The sequence below is a fragment of the Anolis carolinensis genome, chromosome 2 (assembly GCF_035594765.1).
Source record: "Anolis carolinensis isolate JA03-04 chromosome 2, rAnoCar3.1.pri, whole genome shotgun sequence".
Taxonomy (NCBI): Eukaryota; Metazoa; Chordata; class Lepidosauria; order Squamata; family Dactyloidae; genus Anolis; species Anolis carolinensis.
Window position 1 is genome coordinate 201179711 of NC_085842.1, and position 16562 is coordinate 201196272.

General features: G+C 37.6%; 1 protein-coding gene across 4 annotated transcripts in view; it reads right to left on the reverse strand.

Annotated features, from left to right (window-relative positions):
- The window catches only part of dnah6 (dynein axonemal heavy chain 6), a 229123-nt gene that overhangs the window by 91765 nt on the left and 120796 nt on the right, over nucleotides 1-16562 (reverse strand). For all 4 annotated transcript variants that reach the window (XM_062974148.1, XM_062974146.1, XM_062974147.1 and 1 more), the window contains 6 exons: nucleotides 15290-15525; nucleotides 11697-11958; nucleotides 10082-10205; nucleotides 2877-3073; nucleotides 2222-2425; nucleotides 1239-1364 (listed from right to left, as the gene is read on the reverse strand). In XM_062974148.1, the coding sequence (XP_062830218.1) occupies nucleotides 1239-1364; nucleotides 2222-2425; nucleotides 2877-3073; nucleotides 10082-10205; nucleotides 11697-11958; nucleotides 15290-15525 (1149 nt within the window). The remainder of the gene's footprint in view (nucleotides 1-1238; nucleotides 1365-2221; nucleotides 2426-2876; nucleotides 3074-10081; nucleotides 10206-11696; nucleotides 11959-15289; nucleotides 15526-16562) is intronic.

A 16562-nucleotide genomic window follows, 5' to 3' on the forward strand; every position in this document is an offset into this window, starting at 1 on the left:
AACCATGTGCATAATTGTGGCAAATGGCATACCAGCAAAATATAGCGAAATATTTTATATACAGCAAGGAAGGTGCATCATAACTTCCCTGGGAAGGGAATTCTACAGCTTAGGCTGGTCTGCGAGAAAGCATTCTGGGCTTTTGCTAAGACTAACTAGGTATCCAGTGATACAGATGGATTCAGGAGGAAACTCAGCCTGCAGACCAGATCATCAATGGAACCCCATTCAGAATAGGTGGCTAACTATCTTTTAGACTGCTGCAATAACCTAAAGGGACTAGATACCGATTTAAAAGATTCTCCTGTTATTGTCCTTTTTTTACTGTAATTCGAGGAGATTCCTCTTCATCGAGGAGCATTCAAAATAGTCTTATGCTTTTAAAACTAAAAAGGATTTTTGATTATCTTTTGGGATATAGAGTGGAAATAATATTTTGTGATCAGTTCCTACCATTTGTTCATAACTTTATCTTTCCTATTTTTCCTCCTCCTGGGAAAAATCTTAGTATTACTCCTTTTTGTGAAAAACTAAACAAATCCAAAGTCCTGAATCCTATTAATTATGTTTAAGGGCTCAGCAAACTGTACAGTCCATAAACTAGCTAAAAGCATAACTCATTCCTGAACCTTGAAAATAGTTTGGAAGCTCTCTAGCCTGAATCTTGCAAGGCTTGAGTCAAGACTCTTTAAATACTAGTTCTGTCCCAATTCCTATGTCTGTATGTAGCATTAGAAGCACAACTAGACAAGGGCTCATCATAGTTATTCTGGGTTATGCAGAGAATTTATGGAGGAATAGAATTTTTTAAAAGGTGTTTTTTCTTCCAAAGAATTCAAAATGAGGCAGAAGCTACAAGGAAGCAGTCAGCTCCTACAAAGAGCAACACAGATGGAAGAGGCTAAAATCAGCTTCTTGACATCTTCAGTAACTCAGCTGCCAGTCCTAAGGATTTTTGCGTGGATAAAGAATTCTTCCATCCCTGCTTATATTATGCAAATCAGTGATGGATGAAAACACACTGAGAGGAATGGCATAAACCCTACTTGAACATATACACTGGGGTTCCTGCTCAAATACTTTGTTCAGCTCTAACAAAGCCCACATGGCTGAATGACAGAGACCATGAAGAACAATGAAAAGGAAAAGTCTTGAAATGCTTTAGGCAGGCAACCAGAGCATAGGCACCATGTGAAACAATTATATATAGGATAACAAATATAAAAGTAAATCTAAACCTCTTCAAGAAGAACAGGCAAACCCAAACGAATAGAATTCTCCAAAGTGCGCAAAAATCCAGTGTCAGTAAGTTTAATTATTTTCAAACCATTTCTTGTTTCTTTGTTTCTTATCCAGCGGTTTGCCTGTGTATCAAAGTCAGTTATAGTTAGGAACAATAGTGAATATCAAATCTTTTCATAACATAGGAAACAAAACAAATGAATTCTTTAAAAAAATCTAATTACTTCTCTGTAGAATTTATTTTGAATGTCTGAAAACTTTTCTTCATTTAATTTTAAGATTCTGAACCCACACACTATGATTTTACCATCCAAAGAGAGAACTCTGTCCCCTCTTCATAAGTCCAGGATGCATTTTGTAAGATCCTTCCTGGTACAGAGATTTGGATCTGAAAGGATGCTCAGAAAAAATTATAGCAATCATCCCCGCCTCAGTCAACTAGAGTGAAAACCTGCATCGAGATTATTCCAGTCAGGCCCATCAGCCAATACAATTAAGACATGTTTAAACCCATTGGTTGGTGGTTTCCGGTTTCCACTTTGGCGCCCAACACAGTTGCACAGGTCTCTAGGAAGAAGAAGACGGCAATCCACCATAGTCTAATAGCGAAATAAACCACCGGTGACTCTGCTCTCACCCCAAACTGTAACTGTGATATCCTGTGTAACACACAACACATTTTGCCCCCCAAACAAGAAAAACTTTCCATGTTTTGGCAAAAAAGACACATGCATTTCTCAATACACTTGGGATGTGCGAATACCAGTTGAAAATGAATTATGGAAAAAACTGGAAAATATTCATCTTCATATACAGAGACGACATAGACAAAGGTTTACATTTCCTTACTTACATGTAATACTCACATTTTCTGAAAAATACTATGCAATAATTGTGGTATATTCAATTATTCAAATCAAATAATCAAATAATTGATTAAAGACTAAATAAAGCACATGTCTTTGAAATCAGTTTTTACCTGATCTTGAGGGTCAATCATGAGCGGCCAGCGTCGCCCTCGTGTCACAAGAATACCATTCTCAGTTGAAACATAGTCTCGTGGTAATCCATCAGTATTCCACTGTCGAATTTCAAAGGGATCTCCCAAAATATTTATAAGGCTAAATTCAGAACTAATAGGAATTTCTAGATCCTTGCATTGTTTGATCCAGCAATCTATTAACTGGGATAAAAGAAGTAAAAGGTGAAAAATTTATACGATCTGAGGAGAAACCAGAATTATGGTATTTTATTACTAGATATATAGTCCCTTCCCTACATATAAAATAAAAAACAATTAAAATTGACTTCCCATCTTCTGATTCAAAGGCATTTAGATAGAGAACAGTCATCTTATCACTGTTATGATTTTATAGGTTCTCTATTTCTACTTTATATTCTGATTACTTCCAAATCCCACCAGTGTCTTCATGTTTTCTTTCTTTGTTATGAAAGTCAGGCCTATTTTAATAGTAACTCCCAAGCAACCAGAATTTACATTTAGTTGGCATCTACCAATTCCCATGGGTGCTAGTAAATTGAGCGTCTACTGTAGCATACCATTGTTACAATGCATAGAATCCAAAGTTCATAGATAAAATACATAGTATAGAGAAACATGTTTTTTAACTCACCAGCTGTCTATAATGTGCTGTAAAAGCTCCATAGTAGGCCACACAAGCTGAAGCTATGAATACGTTTCCAATGACGTTTGGAATCTCTGCCTCAAAATTCAAAATACTCTCTTCCCACCGGACCTGTTCATCCCCTAATGCAGCTGTAAGTCTTCCGGCTCGAGTAAGACGGGCTTGAGTCAGTGCCATGGTCCTTGCTAAAAAGTGATAACATTACTAGATCGTAGTCATTATTTATTTAAAAACAGTAATTCATTTTCGTTATGCCCACTTTTGTCTCTTTTTGGTGAATAAAAGATTCCATGGCCAGAGTTAAAAACAAGTCAAACAAAAACATGTATAGTGCAACTTTTCATAGTGAATTTGTCTTAAGAAAATCTGACTACGGCAAATGAATATATACATATATAATGAACGGACATACAAAGGCCACTGCTAAATTGGTTCATGAGATACTCCCCTCAAAATTATGTTCCCTCACTCCATTCAGAGTTTAAATCTCTAATATGCCCCTGTTAGCTGCAGGAATTTCTGGAATCCTCTTGATAACTTATGCTAGAAAAAGCCTAAATTGTGCCAGAGTGTCTACTTTTTGGATGATGTATAGGAAGACATTAAATACTTAGTTGTGGAATAACCTATATGCAAAAGGCAGAGACAGAGAGAGGTGAAAAAGATCACCTGATCTATATGAAGTGTAATAGACTTCATTAAAGCTGCACAGGAGGTGTGGGGTTGAGTGGAGCATAGTGGAATGGAATCTAGCAGAACCTCTAGGACGATTTCATTTTTCCATGAGCTTCCATAGATATATGTGTCTACTGTCTCAGATGCACTGATGGTACAATATTAAATCAGTTATATAGTTGAGGTAGTAGGATCCAAATGTTAAGGAATGTAGAAATCTGAAAAATGGCCATAAACTTGTGTAAAATCAAACAGGTCTGGCAAACTGCTGTCTTGTTTGTCTTGAAGTGTTAAATCAATATATTTGGCTTACTTACAAATAATTTCCCATACAGGACAAAACTTTTTGAGTACCTTTTTGTTATATATGTAGCTTAAATGAAAACCAACATATTAATATGTAGCATACCAAGAAACCAATGTTCACAGCTTCGCTAATTGATTGAAATCTCTGACTATATCCCAATTCAGATGCTGCTCCTTCCGAATTCCTTTGATTTTTAAGTAGAGCAGTTTGAAGGTCAGTACCTATAGTCAAAGGTACTGTTATTTCTAATATCAAATGTGCATTTATTCATTCCCTTGTGTAAAGATGTTCTGATATAAGATGTAGGAGGGCAGAAGATGCCATATGTCACCTTGGAGGTTGAGCTAGTAAATGTAACTCTGATATTGTGGATTATATTATTAGGCTATTTTATATTGCAGTTGCACTGGATGTTGAGTCAGAGTTGGCATTTGGGTCAATAGCAGGGTCTTATCTCCATACATCTATCTTAGCTATATACAGTTCTAGATTAGCCATTCTTTAAAGTTAGGGACTATCAGTTAGCAAGTAAAGCTTGTGAGCAGGAAGTATTATTCTTTAAATGGCTATAGCTCATTGGTTATGGATATGCATAGTCCCAGTTACATTTGCGAGTTGTAGATAGCAACTTGTGGTGTTCTGTCATTTTATGGTTATGATCTACCTTGTAGAAAATTATCCCTGGATAACAGAATTTTTTGTTAATTTTTCCCTCTTCTTTAGAATCTGAGACCTTGGATATATGGGAAGTGTTCAAGAAGTTCATGTTTAAAATAACTGTTATAATAAATCTTTCTTGCTTTTTTATGGCTGTGTCTGTTTTCATTTAACAACTTAAAGGGAGAATTGCCATGCTTTTCCACATAGAATACAGTGATCAAAGTAGCCATTTGCTTTGGTTTGTGGTCACCTTAAGGACTGAGTAACAGATCCAGAGATTAATCTGAGGGTAAAGGAGCAAAATGAGAGATAGGAGCCCTATGATTGGAATTGTGGGGTCAAAATGCATATGGATTCTGTCACAGATGTTATCAAAGTTAGAAGAAGAGCTTTCTGTGTGGGTGGCCAAAGTAGCATTGTTCTTTATAAATGTTTGAATACTGTGACACCAAGCAAGTGTCCACAGAAGTGACATTAATTTGAATTAGAGGTTGATACCAGTCATAAATAATCATTTTAGAAAGGCTGAAGGAGCAACGCACAGCCATTGGGATATTACTTTGTCTGCTTTTTGCACCCTCCAGATTTGTTACATCACTTTGTAGGCTTTTATTACGAGAATTACGGTATTCATTGAAAGCATCAAAGTATGTATGTGTGTGTATGAAAAAATAAAAAGACAAAAATATTTTTCCTTCTCACAGATTTCCTTCTCTAACTTTCCTATAATGATGATTCATAGTAGGTATCAACCTCTCATTCTCAGAAGGGCTGACAAATCTCTTTTGAGTGAGAGTGACTGTCTGTTTCTACAACTATTGCTTACATAAAGGTAAAAAGCCACCTATCTTAACTAAATTTTGTCCACTTTATGATGTCTGATAAACGTTGATGGGTTCTATCTAGGTTTTCAACCATCTGGAATCATCTGTTTAGTTGCTTTGGAATCCTAAAGTTCTAGGATGAAAGAAAATATTCTGTACATATTATTTTTGTCCTTTCTATGTAAACCTTTACCACTCTAACATCAAATGAACACCACCATATCTCAAGCAGATGTGTTGGATTTGGATGAAATGTCAGCAGTTCTAATGTCTGACTCATACTTGTGTGTGACATAGACTTCAGAAGAGATGAGGGATCAACTGTCAAACTTAATTTGACTTTTTCAAATGTTAGAGTTAACTGACTGAGATGCCGTTTCCAATATATTTCTTGCCAATATAATTACTATAGGAAATAACACTTTGAAAGTCATTAACCTCAGGCATGCCTCATGAACTATCTCAAATACAGTTTTTTATCAAGGTACTCAGTACCAAATTCAAATCCCATGTAGGGAATCTATGACCATGTAGGGAATTCATTGAGCTTGTAAAGGTCTTCCCATTTGCTACCAGCATAGATGACAGTGCATCAACTTGCCTTTTAAAATAGGTCCTCCCTATTCACAAGTTCTGCATCCATGGATTCAACTAACCACAACTCATTTCTTTTTAATCCAAAAAGCAAGCCTTGATTTTGCCATGGGCTAAGCACGACACTGATACATAGATATACTCTGATGTAGCCACTTTCCATTTCACAGATCTTTAGGCTCTCTCCAGCATTATTTTGAGTTGTTCACCATTGTATACAATGAACTTTATTTCATTACACCACAATACACAATGGCATCAATAGATTTTGGTATCCATGGTGATTCCTCGGACCAAACTCCTATGGATACTGAAGGTACACTGTATTAGGCCTTAGATATTTGTCTATTAAACTCTGAAGAAAGACAAGACTCTGAAGAAAGACAAGACATGTCCAAACTTCGTCCATTAACACTGAATTCTGCTTACTCCACTTCTGGAATGCCCTCCAAATGGATTCACATATTCCTCTGCATAGACATCTAGATGGTAAATTGGGATTCATAAATGGCTCAGAATATCCCTGTTGTCTTAAGTTTCCCCACTCAGCCTCCACATGTTCAGATGTAACCACTATGGGTTGGAATGATAAGCTGGTTTTCCTCCTTCAACTCCCATAAAATCCTTCTCTGTCTAGCACCCCCTTGTGGCCTCCGCCCAGATAATGGAACAGTACCAAAATTTCTTTTTACTTTGAAATGCTGACCTGATGCAAAAAGGTCGACTGCAACATTTCCATAATTTTTCTGTAAGTTGTTGAATACTTCCTGGCACAAACTTCAGAATTTTATCCCTGCTGCAGAAATTCACTGTTAAATTTGAAGTTCTCTTGTGACATATTGCTCTTTGAGGGTGCAGCCATTTCTTGGCCCAAGCCAGAATTTTGGTGGATTCCTTTAAAAGTTGTTGGGATTTAGTTTCTCTTGGTTGCAGAGTGATAATTTCACAGCTATGTATCTGGGCACACTTGCACTTTGTTTTGCATGCAAACTTTTACATCACTAACCTGACTGCCCTAATAAATTTTGAGTCTCTTCTTTGACTCTATTCATTTTCCCTTACTGACAATGGAGACCCCCTTCCATAAAGGCACAGAACTGTTAATAATATTACCTTGCTTTTAAAACAGAGGCCCCCTGTAAAAATTGCCTGATCAAATCCATCAAATAAATTTCTCCTAATTTTCATTCTTAGTCAGAATTTATGCCTTCTCCTTATTATTTGACTTTGAAATGTTTCATGATAAGGCCCTACATGGTTTTGAGTCCAGATTACCTACATGATCATCTTTTCCCACACAATCCGCTCTTTAGGACACTGAGGTCCTCTGGTGAGCGGCTATTCCAGCCTACCAGAATCCGACTGGCAACCACCACCCAGAGGGTCTTTTCATTGGGCACCCCACAACTCTGGAATGACCTACCTGAAGAGCTCCAGCAACTAAACAAGGTGTTGGAATTTAAAATGCAATTGAAGCCCCATCTCTTCTGTTGCCCTACCCAGTCAACTTTCAATCATGAGTTTTGATTTACATTCTATTACCATTATATATCAATTCTGTAGCTGTGTTTGTGTGTGTGTTTATCATCTATGTAATTTGGTAATTAATTGTATTTTTATGTTCATTTGCCGCAGGTGCAGCTGGTGGGGATGAGAGACAGGGCCTTCTCAGTGGTGGCTCCTCGGCTGTGGAACTCCCTCCCCAGCGACATCCGGCAGACTCCATCCCTTCTGGGGTTCAGAAAGAAACTGACGACCTGGTTATGCGCGCAAGTGTTTAAAGAATAAGTCTTTACTGGCTTTGACTTGGTCTGGAATAAGGTTTTTGTACAAGGTCTGGTGGACGAATGGCATAAGTACTTTGCACTATTTTAAATTTTGTATATTGTATATTATAATTGTTTTAACTGTTTTAATGTGTATTTTATTGTATTATGGTGTATCAGCCTAAATTGCCAGTCTGTAAGCCACCCTGTCCCCTCAGGTGAGAAGAGTGGGGTAGAAATGATAGAAATAAATAAATAAATAAATAAATAAATTTGCTGAACCCTGCCTCGAGCCATCAGAAGAGGTGGGTAACAAAATATATTATTATTATTATTATTATTATTATTATTATTATTATTATTATTATTATTATTATATACTCTTCTTTTGATCAGCTAAAGCTTATGATAACCTACTCTTCTTTGATTCATCTGAGAATCCTACATAATCCAAATCTCTGTCCTCATATTGTGACTCTACCTCCCATACACTTAAGTACCCTCCTTTCTGAGTCTAAATCTAACATGACATTAGCTTTGTCTTTAAAAAAGTTGGAGACATGATTTATGTCTGTGCATGTTAATTAGTTTCCTGAGTCTGTTCTACTAACAGCTGCTCTTAACAAACTTCCTACCCATCAACCTTTTCACCTGCTCCACAGATATTCTAAATTCATTAAGTATGCATTGTCATCATTTCTAAAATTCATTGTAGTGAAGACTGAGATATCAATGTCATTAAATTATGTTATTTCAAATGCATTGTAGTTGATATATTTGAATCATTGAATAATTTCTGTATTAGTTATCGCAGAGATATTATCAGCTTTTTGCTGATCTGTGTCATTTAACTATTGACAAAGCATTAACTGCGAGCTTGAATCTAGTCTGGGTCTGGGAGATCATCATTGCCAAGTAAGTAAAAAAAATTCTGCCATGAAGCTTGAGTTTAAAGAGAATTATTTTTTCCCTCTATTATTTCCTGACACTTCACTACCCACACTCTGGCTGTCACTCCAATACATGTTTATACAATTGAAGATGTAGTCTTTGAGTGACTGAGAACTCTTTAGTATCTATCCTTCACTTCTGTCCACAGTCCTCTGGTTCAATATGGCAACCAAAAAGGTGTGACTGAGCTTAAATAACCTATCTCACCTTCCCCCACTGAGGTGGCAGTGCTTTTAAGCCAACAGCCTTATTTTTTTTTCATTTTAAAAAAGTGTTTAACTTTTTTTGCTTTCCCCAGGATAATTACTTTTGATCTTACTGCAATGGCTTTTAATTCAGAAATAAAGGGGAGGGGGCACCAAAAATGCATTTTTCATAATATTAAAAAAACCTAAAATTACTACATCTAACACAACATACCTAAATAAATAAATACATATTAGACTCACAAATAATTGGACTATTCTATGAATCGCACACTCATCTGTTAATTTTTACTCCTTGTTTTCCTACTCCCTTTAGATAACACTATATAACAGGCATGGACAAATTCTGGCCCCCAGGTACAAGGTATTTTGGACTTCAACTCCCACGATTCCTAACAGTGTATTGGCTGTTAGGAATTGTGGGAGTTGGAATACCAAACACCTGGAGGGCTGAAGTTTACCATGCCTGCTATATAATCATGCTTCTACTTTTAGTAACATTCCTCTAATTCAGTGGTTCCCAACCTTTAGGTGTTTGGAATTCAGCTCCCACAATTCCTAACAGCTGGTAGGACGGCTGGGATTTCTGGGAGCTGGCATCCAACAACTGGAGGACCAAAGGTTTGGGAATCTGTGAAGGAATCTTCCCTCTGTATAGCTCTGTCAGCTTTTCCGCTCTTTAGATACAGAGAACTCTCTTGTCTCCATCTGAAATGATGTTCCATGCTTAATTTTCTCCTGCCAAATGCCCAAAAAAACCTATAGCTTAATTTTAATTGTTAAAGGGATGTCTACATGGGCCATTTATCCTGATTCATGCCAGAAGTTGCTCCTGGACATCCACATGACCTTCAGGGAATTATGGCCCTAATGAATAGTAAATCTGATTAATCCAATTTTACCCTGAATTGACAAATGTTAGAGACTGCTCTGAAATTTCCCTGAATCTCTGGAGTAGCCACACATTTTGAGCTTGGTGTGACCAGTCCGACCAGTTCTGATTCGTGCCAGTCCAGCTGTTCACATAGGTCAGGGTTGACATCACATTTTCCCTGTGCTACATAGTACAAAAGTTCTAATAAATGACTGATATTATTAAAAGTACAGACCATATAAGAGTTTTGTGATTTAATCCGCCTCATACAGCAAAATGTGGTCTTTGTAGTATTATTCTAGAATCATATTAAAAATATTTTAAACAATTACTTACCAAGACTCTCTTTTTCATCCACACTTCTTTCGTATTGGTCTTGTAACTCCTGTATTTGTTCTTCTACTTGTTTCAGTTTTTTCCGTTTATCTCGAAGGGTTGCCAAAGTTGCATCAAGTTCTGCCTAAGCAGTATTACAATTAATGTTATTCTGATTTTCTTTGTATTATATAATTTATTTCCACAACCTTTTATGGGAAAACATTTCTTATACTGTACAATGAATGTTTTGTTTATTGTGTTTATTTAACATATTTCACATGGGCTTTCAAAATAAAATTCTCTGGATGTTGGCCCTATGGTGCACACATTTATATCCTGCTCTTTAACTACCAGACTGACTGTGCAACTCTTTAAATAATGAATCTACCAGCTAATGAACAGACATCAGCCTCAGGAAAAAATACCACAGGCCTTCTCATAGGAAGAAAATAATGAGGGTGTTGGGGGGGGGGGGGTCATCTCAACTATTTTCAGAAGGAATTTTATAAACATTCATGGAGGAAGAGGATTGCCAATGGCAGCTACAGCAGAGGTGTAGCACCAGCACCAATAATATGGCACAAATAATTGCCAGCACCAATAATATGGCACAAACTTCTTGATAATTTCAGTGTCTATTCTTGCAACTTCCTATTCCTGCACTACAAACCCTAACATGCAGGTCAGGAGGATGGATGGGGAGGGAAAAGGTAAGTGCATTGTACATTACACAGTCCAAAAAAGAACATTCTTGGTGTCTTGGTTTTTAGGCCTGTTCCTGAGGTTATTTGAGATGCTGGCTCAGAAAACTGCATTGGAGAGAACTTATCAACTCTAGCTTCTTAGATATAGTTTTCATGCTTTTCTACGGACAGGCAGATGAAGACTAATAGATGGCTTATGTTCTGTATCTCAAAAATTAGAGCTGATAGAGGAATACTGGTGGCATTTTTGGAATCAGCTGGTCAAATATACTCAGACATGGGTCCAATATTTGAGGCACCAAAATGTGTGTTGGCCAGTGTTATCAGTATACCAATAATACAACTTTGACTAGTGCACATATGGACATCCACAGCTCTAACTGTGCTAATCTGATCCAGAGAGGAATGTCTGGCAAAAACCAAAGGGATGGTGTTAGTGTAGCTGTATTTTAAGTGTTGAGGTTTTGAGATTCTGGTTTTTTGCTAAATAAGCAAACTCTCCCCAATCAGCTTGCTTAGGCTGTTTGAGTGTAAAAGTTCCATGAAGAGCTGCCAAATGGTTTTACTCCTTCACTCATAAAGGGCCAGCCCCATTGACTGAGTCATGTAGGATAGGAATAGAAAGCAAACAAAGAAGTGAAACAGAACAGAAGGCTCCATCAAATTCATTCGGAGGCTTCACCAAATCATTAGTTTTGAATGGAGTAGTAAAACAGTAGGCTAATCCGTTTCAGATAGGTCATGCAACAATCCTTAAAGAAGGCAAATAGACCTTGTTTTTCTGAGAAAATGTCCCCCATTAGCAAAGTAGTTTGCTCCACTAAACCAAGAAAAGAAGGAAACGTCCCAGATGAAAGACATCTGATTTGGGTCTTTAATTCAATAATTAGACAGCATAGCAAAGATTTCGGGGGGGGGGGGGGAGGTACCTGTGCAGCATTTAGCTTCTGTCTTTTTGGCTCCACAATTTTGACAACTCGAGAATACAAATCCATAGCTCTCACCCACATACACATAGACTTGCAGGCCTTTGACACTTTCTCCACTTTTTCTGGCACAAAATCAGGGTTGTTTATATATTTCTGTAGTTTTTGCAAAACTTGGCTTTTTATATTTTCTTTATCATACTCTAAAAGCTTTCTCAGGAAAGTAGAGTCTCCCAGAAGCTGTTTTGCAGTTGCCCAGTCAGGCCTGAAAATTTTTAGAAAGTGATGGAAATTAGAAATAATCTGTCTCATGTAATTTATCAACATGCATAGTTTCATATACCGGTATTTTTGATATTTCCATTTATTTATTTATTTAGTGCTAGGATGAAATATGGTGAACTAGAAGCAACATCTATAGCCTGTACAATTAGCTTCAGTATAGAGAAAATAAGAGATTTTAAGTAATAAATACTACATAACAGATGCCTGAGGAGCAAGGTAATGCACAACCTATAAAGAAAACTGAGCTGTGATGCCTCGTGTTTTGTGATAATGTGAACAGAATCTTAAGTGCAACCTCTGTACATTTCATGTAATCCACAGATATGTTTGCATAGCAGCTTACGACAACTACTGTTCCTGAGTTCTCTAGATTGCTAATATTTAAATTCTAGCTAAATCACATCAGATACAGTTATATAATTTTCAGAATTGTGAAATAACTAGTCACTCAGTTTGCTAAGATCAGCTCTGATAAAACTGACAATGAGGAATGCCTGATAAAGAATTGGTTTAGTCATGGCCTTAGATGAAGAGACAAATTGGAGGGGGGGCGGACTGCCACCAGTTGCCATCCCCAGTAAGCACCCAGAAGAAACAAGTCGTTCTGGCACAAAGAGTTTTTCAGTGCTAGGGACTACACAAGGACCCTCCTGTCCTGGCAATGTCACCCCCCTCCCAAGCCAGTTGCAGACTTGGCATAATCTTCCACCTGATCGAACTAGGTAAAACACAGTCCATGATCGCTTATTACACTATGTAACAAAATTGGACAGGGTTTCTGTTCCTGTTTTGAAAGTGTTATTCCTGTTTAACACTTACTTTGAAAATTATTGTTATATTCTAGAAACTTTGTTTTTGTGGCTGCCACAAATTATGTTGAATTGGTTGAGACTTGATGAGATATTCATTGAAAAACTCAAGCAAAATGTGCTGCAGGGTGTCTCTCAAAAACAAAGTTTTTGCAGTTTAATAAAAAGTGTCAATGTTTTTATGATAGAACTAATTAGGAAATGACATTTATAACCCAGGAACAAAAAATGTGTTACATAGTGTTATCACAAACTTCTCAAAAAGCAAAACCACCCAGTGAAGGTGTTTAAAACTACTTGGTCCATCTGCCAAAACTACTTGGTCCATCTCTATAGCAAGAAACAGCACAGTGACAAGATGAAGGCTGAGTCATTAAAATCTCCAATTTGACTTATCTGTTATTCCAGGAAATTACAATCTTTCATATTGGGCCTGGCAGATCAATCTATTCTGAGAAATAGTGGCTAAGTCTGGAGGTTCTTGCTAAAGCTCTTGCTCTGTGGCAACAAATAATATAGCAACAATATCGAGTAGGGATCTAGCTGGGACAATGAACGAACTGCTCTGCAAAATGACCCATTTTCTCTACCTGCTTTTTCCATGTTTCATACTGACAATAGAAATGACTGTACGTGTAATAGAACAAGCTAGTGCTTATGTGATATTCTTGGTTCATTTGTGAGCCCAAAATTCTCATGGGCAAATACATTTCTCGAATTTTGACAGTATAACTGTCATATTATAATCTCTCATTTGTGGGATCACCATAAGTTGAAGCCAATCTGATGGCATCAACAACAAAATTATGACTCCCTATACATACACCTGACCAGTTATTAAGATATGCTGAGGTATGGATAGGTGCTTCTTGGCTCATTGCTGGGAGAAACATATAATAGGGGAGGGCTTTATTAGCCATAGCCTCCTAGTTGTGGAAAGCCTTCATCTTGGTAGTCTGACTGGTAGAAACATTGGCTTCATTTCATGACCAAATGGAAAGCTGAATGCTCACCTCAATTTCCCAATGACTTGCTATTAATCCGACCCCCTTGGAGCCCCCCGTCCCATTTCTTGTTACATGCATTTAAATAAGAAAATATATAAATAACAAATATATATAAATGCGCATTCACATGAAACTATAAAAAAGAAAGAACAACTGAAGCACAAAGTTGTTGCAAAGAAGCACAAAGTGAAGAGGCCAGAAGCATCATTTTCTTCCTACTGTACTCATTCCAGCCTCCCTCCCTCTCTTGCTCCTTTCCCATCTCTCTCTTCATGAAGCCAAACATACAAGAATAAAAACCACACAAAATCAACTAATCCAAAGTTTCTCAAAGAAGATAAGAAGAGCAAAGCAGACAGCAATCTCCCAAAGTGGACAAGAGCACAAGCCACGGAGGCATGAGGCATGGAGGCTGCTCCCTTGAAGCTCCATACTCTGGTGCTAGTAATTCCTCTGGCATAAGCTCTTAACTCAAAATGCTGCTCTTATGTCGAAACTCAGGCTGAGCAACAACTCTTAACTCAGAATGCTCTTAAGTTGAGATGCTCTTAAGTAGATATTCCATTGTACTTTGGAAACCAGAAAGGGTAAAAAACTGATGCTTATTTTGTTCCATGTCGAGAATTGGATTGTTTTTCTTTATCAATATTATATGTATATTCAGTGCAACTTCCATTTATTGTCTGTTAAGTGAACATGATATAATGCAACTTTAAAATCCTTTGAGGTATTGCTTAGTATCTGACTTTGCCTGAAGCATACTATAGATTTATTAAGTTCTGTAAAATGATTTATTGGCTGAGGAAGGGGGACCTGAATAATTCTGTGTTACCATTAGGAGTGTCTGATTATTCCCACATTTCAAAATCATGATTATAGTTTGTCATGTCCAATTGAACAGAAATCTTTAATTTTTATTTTTTAAATATTTATAGTTTCCCCCTACTTTTTCTCTTTTTTTTGTCCCTACACACACAAATATGTCTGTTTCACAATATTTGATAGTAGCTCTAAGAATAAATCCAGGACAAGAAGTTATAGAAAATGGCAGTTGTTGTTGAATCAGCTGTGCCAAGTTGTCTTCTGCTCCCTATCCTGTATAAATAAATGAATTTTATGATGGTGATAAACCAGGAGTACGAAGTATTAAAACATTAAAATCACAGTTTTTTAAAGGAATAAATTAACATTAAGATCAATGATTCAAAACACCAAAAGCAGAAAGTCCCCAACATGGAGTCGCCTGGCTCGGCTCTTATAAATCTGCAGGTAGAGACACGAAAATGGGCAAGTTTATACTGGCTTCTGCAGCCAAGCTTCATTTTATTAGCTATCCCTTACAATCAATGGTGAAGGAATTTCAAAACCGAACTCACACTGGACATTGAACATTTTAAATTAACACTAACCTTTGGAAATTGAATCATTTTACACGAAATCACAGCTAGAAGTAAATATAAATCATGAAGTTCAGAAATAAGGTACAACTACATACTTGGCATTTAGAAGAATACAGATGGCTTCCATCACTGTCATGACAAGATCAGGTGGTTTAGTGAAAACTCTGATTTCAGAAATATCTGCTTTATCTAAAGAATCAAGAGCTCTGTTGGCAGCCTCTAAAGCAGGCAGGGCCTCATCCAAATCACGCTGTGCATCATCAGCTATTGCCTGAGTGTCCTCTGCTTTTACTTTTGCAATAGCTTCATCTTCCTGAACAATGCGCCGAACCTATAATAAATATTAAATATAGCTTAGCTACAATAAAATTACTACATTGAGGGTTTCTGGGACTGTCTCCTGTCCCTTGTATACTTTTCTCCATCTTTTATATTTATGCTATTAAGAATTATGTTTTTCTGCTTGTGAGTGTCTCTGAATCACATTTTGCTGCAAAACACTGTAATTGACAGAAAATGGAGAACAGGGTGATATTCGTCAATTCCACTATCACCAGTATACAGTACCCTACACTTCCAAAGAATTCCCAACACTCTAGACCTGATTAAATTCATCTACATGGGTGTTAAACCTAAGCCTCACTCTGAGTTGGTTTCTGGCTGTCTGCATGACATTGCTCCATGACATTGAGTATCACAGGTTAAATAGAGTTTATTGGGCTTAGCCCCACATTAATAGACACTGGGGAATGCTCCGGAGTTTGCTTTGGAGCAATATGGATAATGTCCGATTCAGAAAGATCTGCTGTCCACATGAGGCACCACTGCCATATTGTTTTCCCTGTGCTCATGAGTTCAGGGAAAAGGGGAGAAGGACAGGTTGCTTACCTGTAACCATGTTTCTTCGAGTGTACTCTGTGAATTCACACTAATGGAGAGGCTGCGCCTGCGCAGGTTCCAACGGAAACTCTTCCCAAGCTGAAGTTTAAATTTTGGCGGTAGCCACGCCCCTCCGTCCCCGGAGGGCATATAAGGCAGCCCTCGGCGCCTGCTCTCCAGTTCCTACGCCGCTAAGGCAACGAGGAAGGAAGAGGGTTTGCCAGAGGGGAAGGAAGGGCGGGCTTGTGTGAATTCACAGAGTACACTCGAAGAAACATGGTTACAGGTAAGCAACCTGTCCTTTTTCTTCGTGTACTCTGTGAATGCACACTAATGGAGACTAGCACGCTTAGGTCTCGGAGGCGGGCTAAGCAAACCCTGACAACGAGATAATGTCCAAACATATGTTTATTAAACGTCAATAACATGGCCCGAAGGGCCCATTGAAGTATTGCATGAACACACGCATAACACCGAGAGCAACCCGGT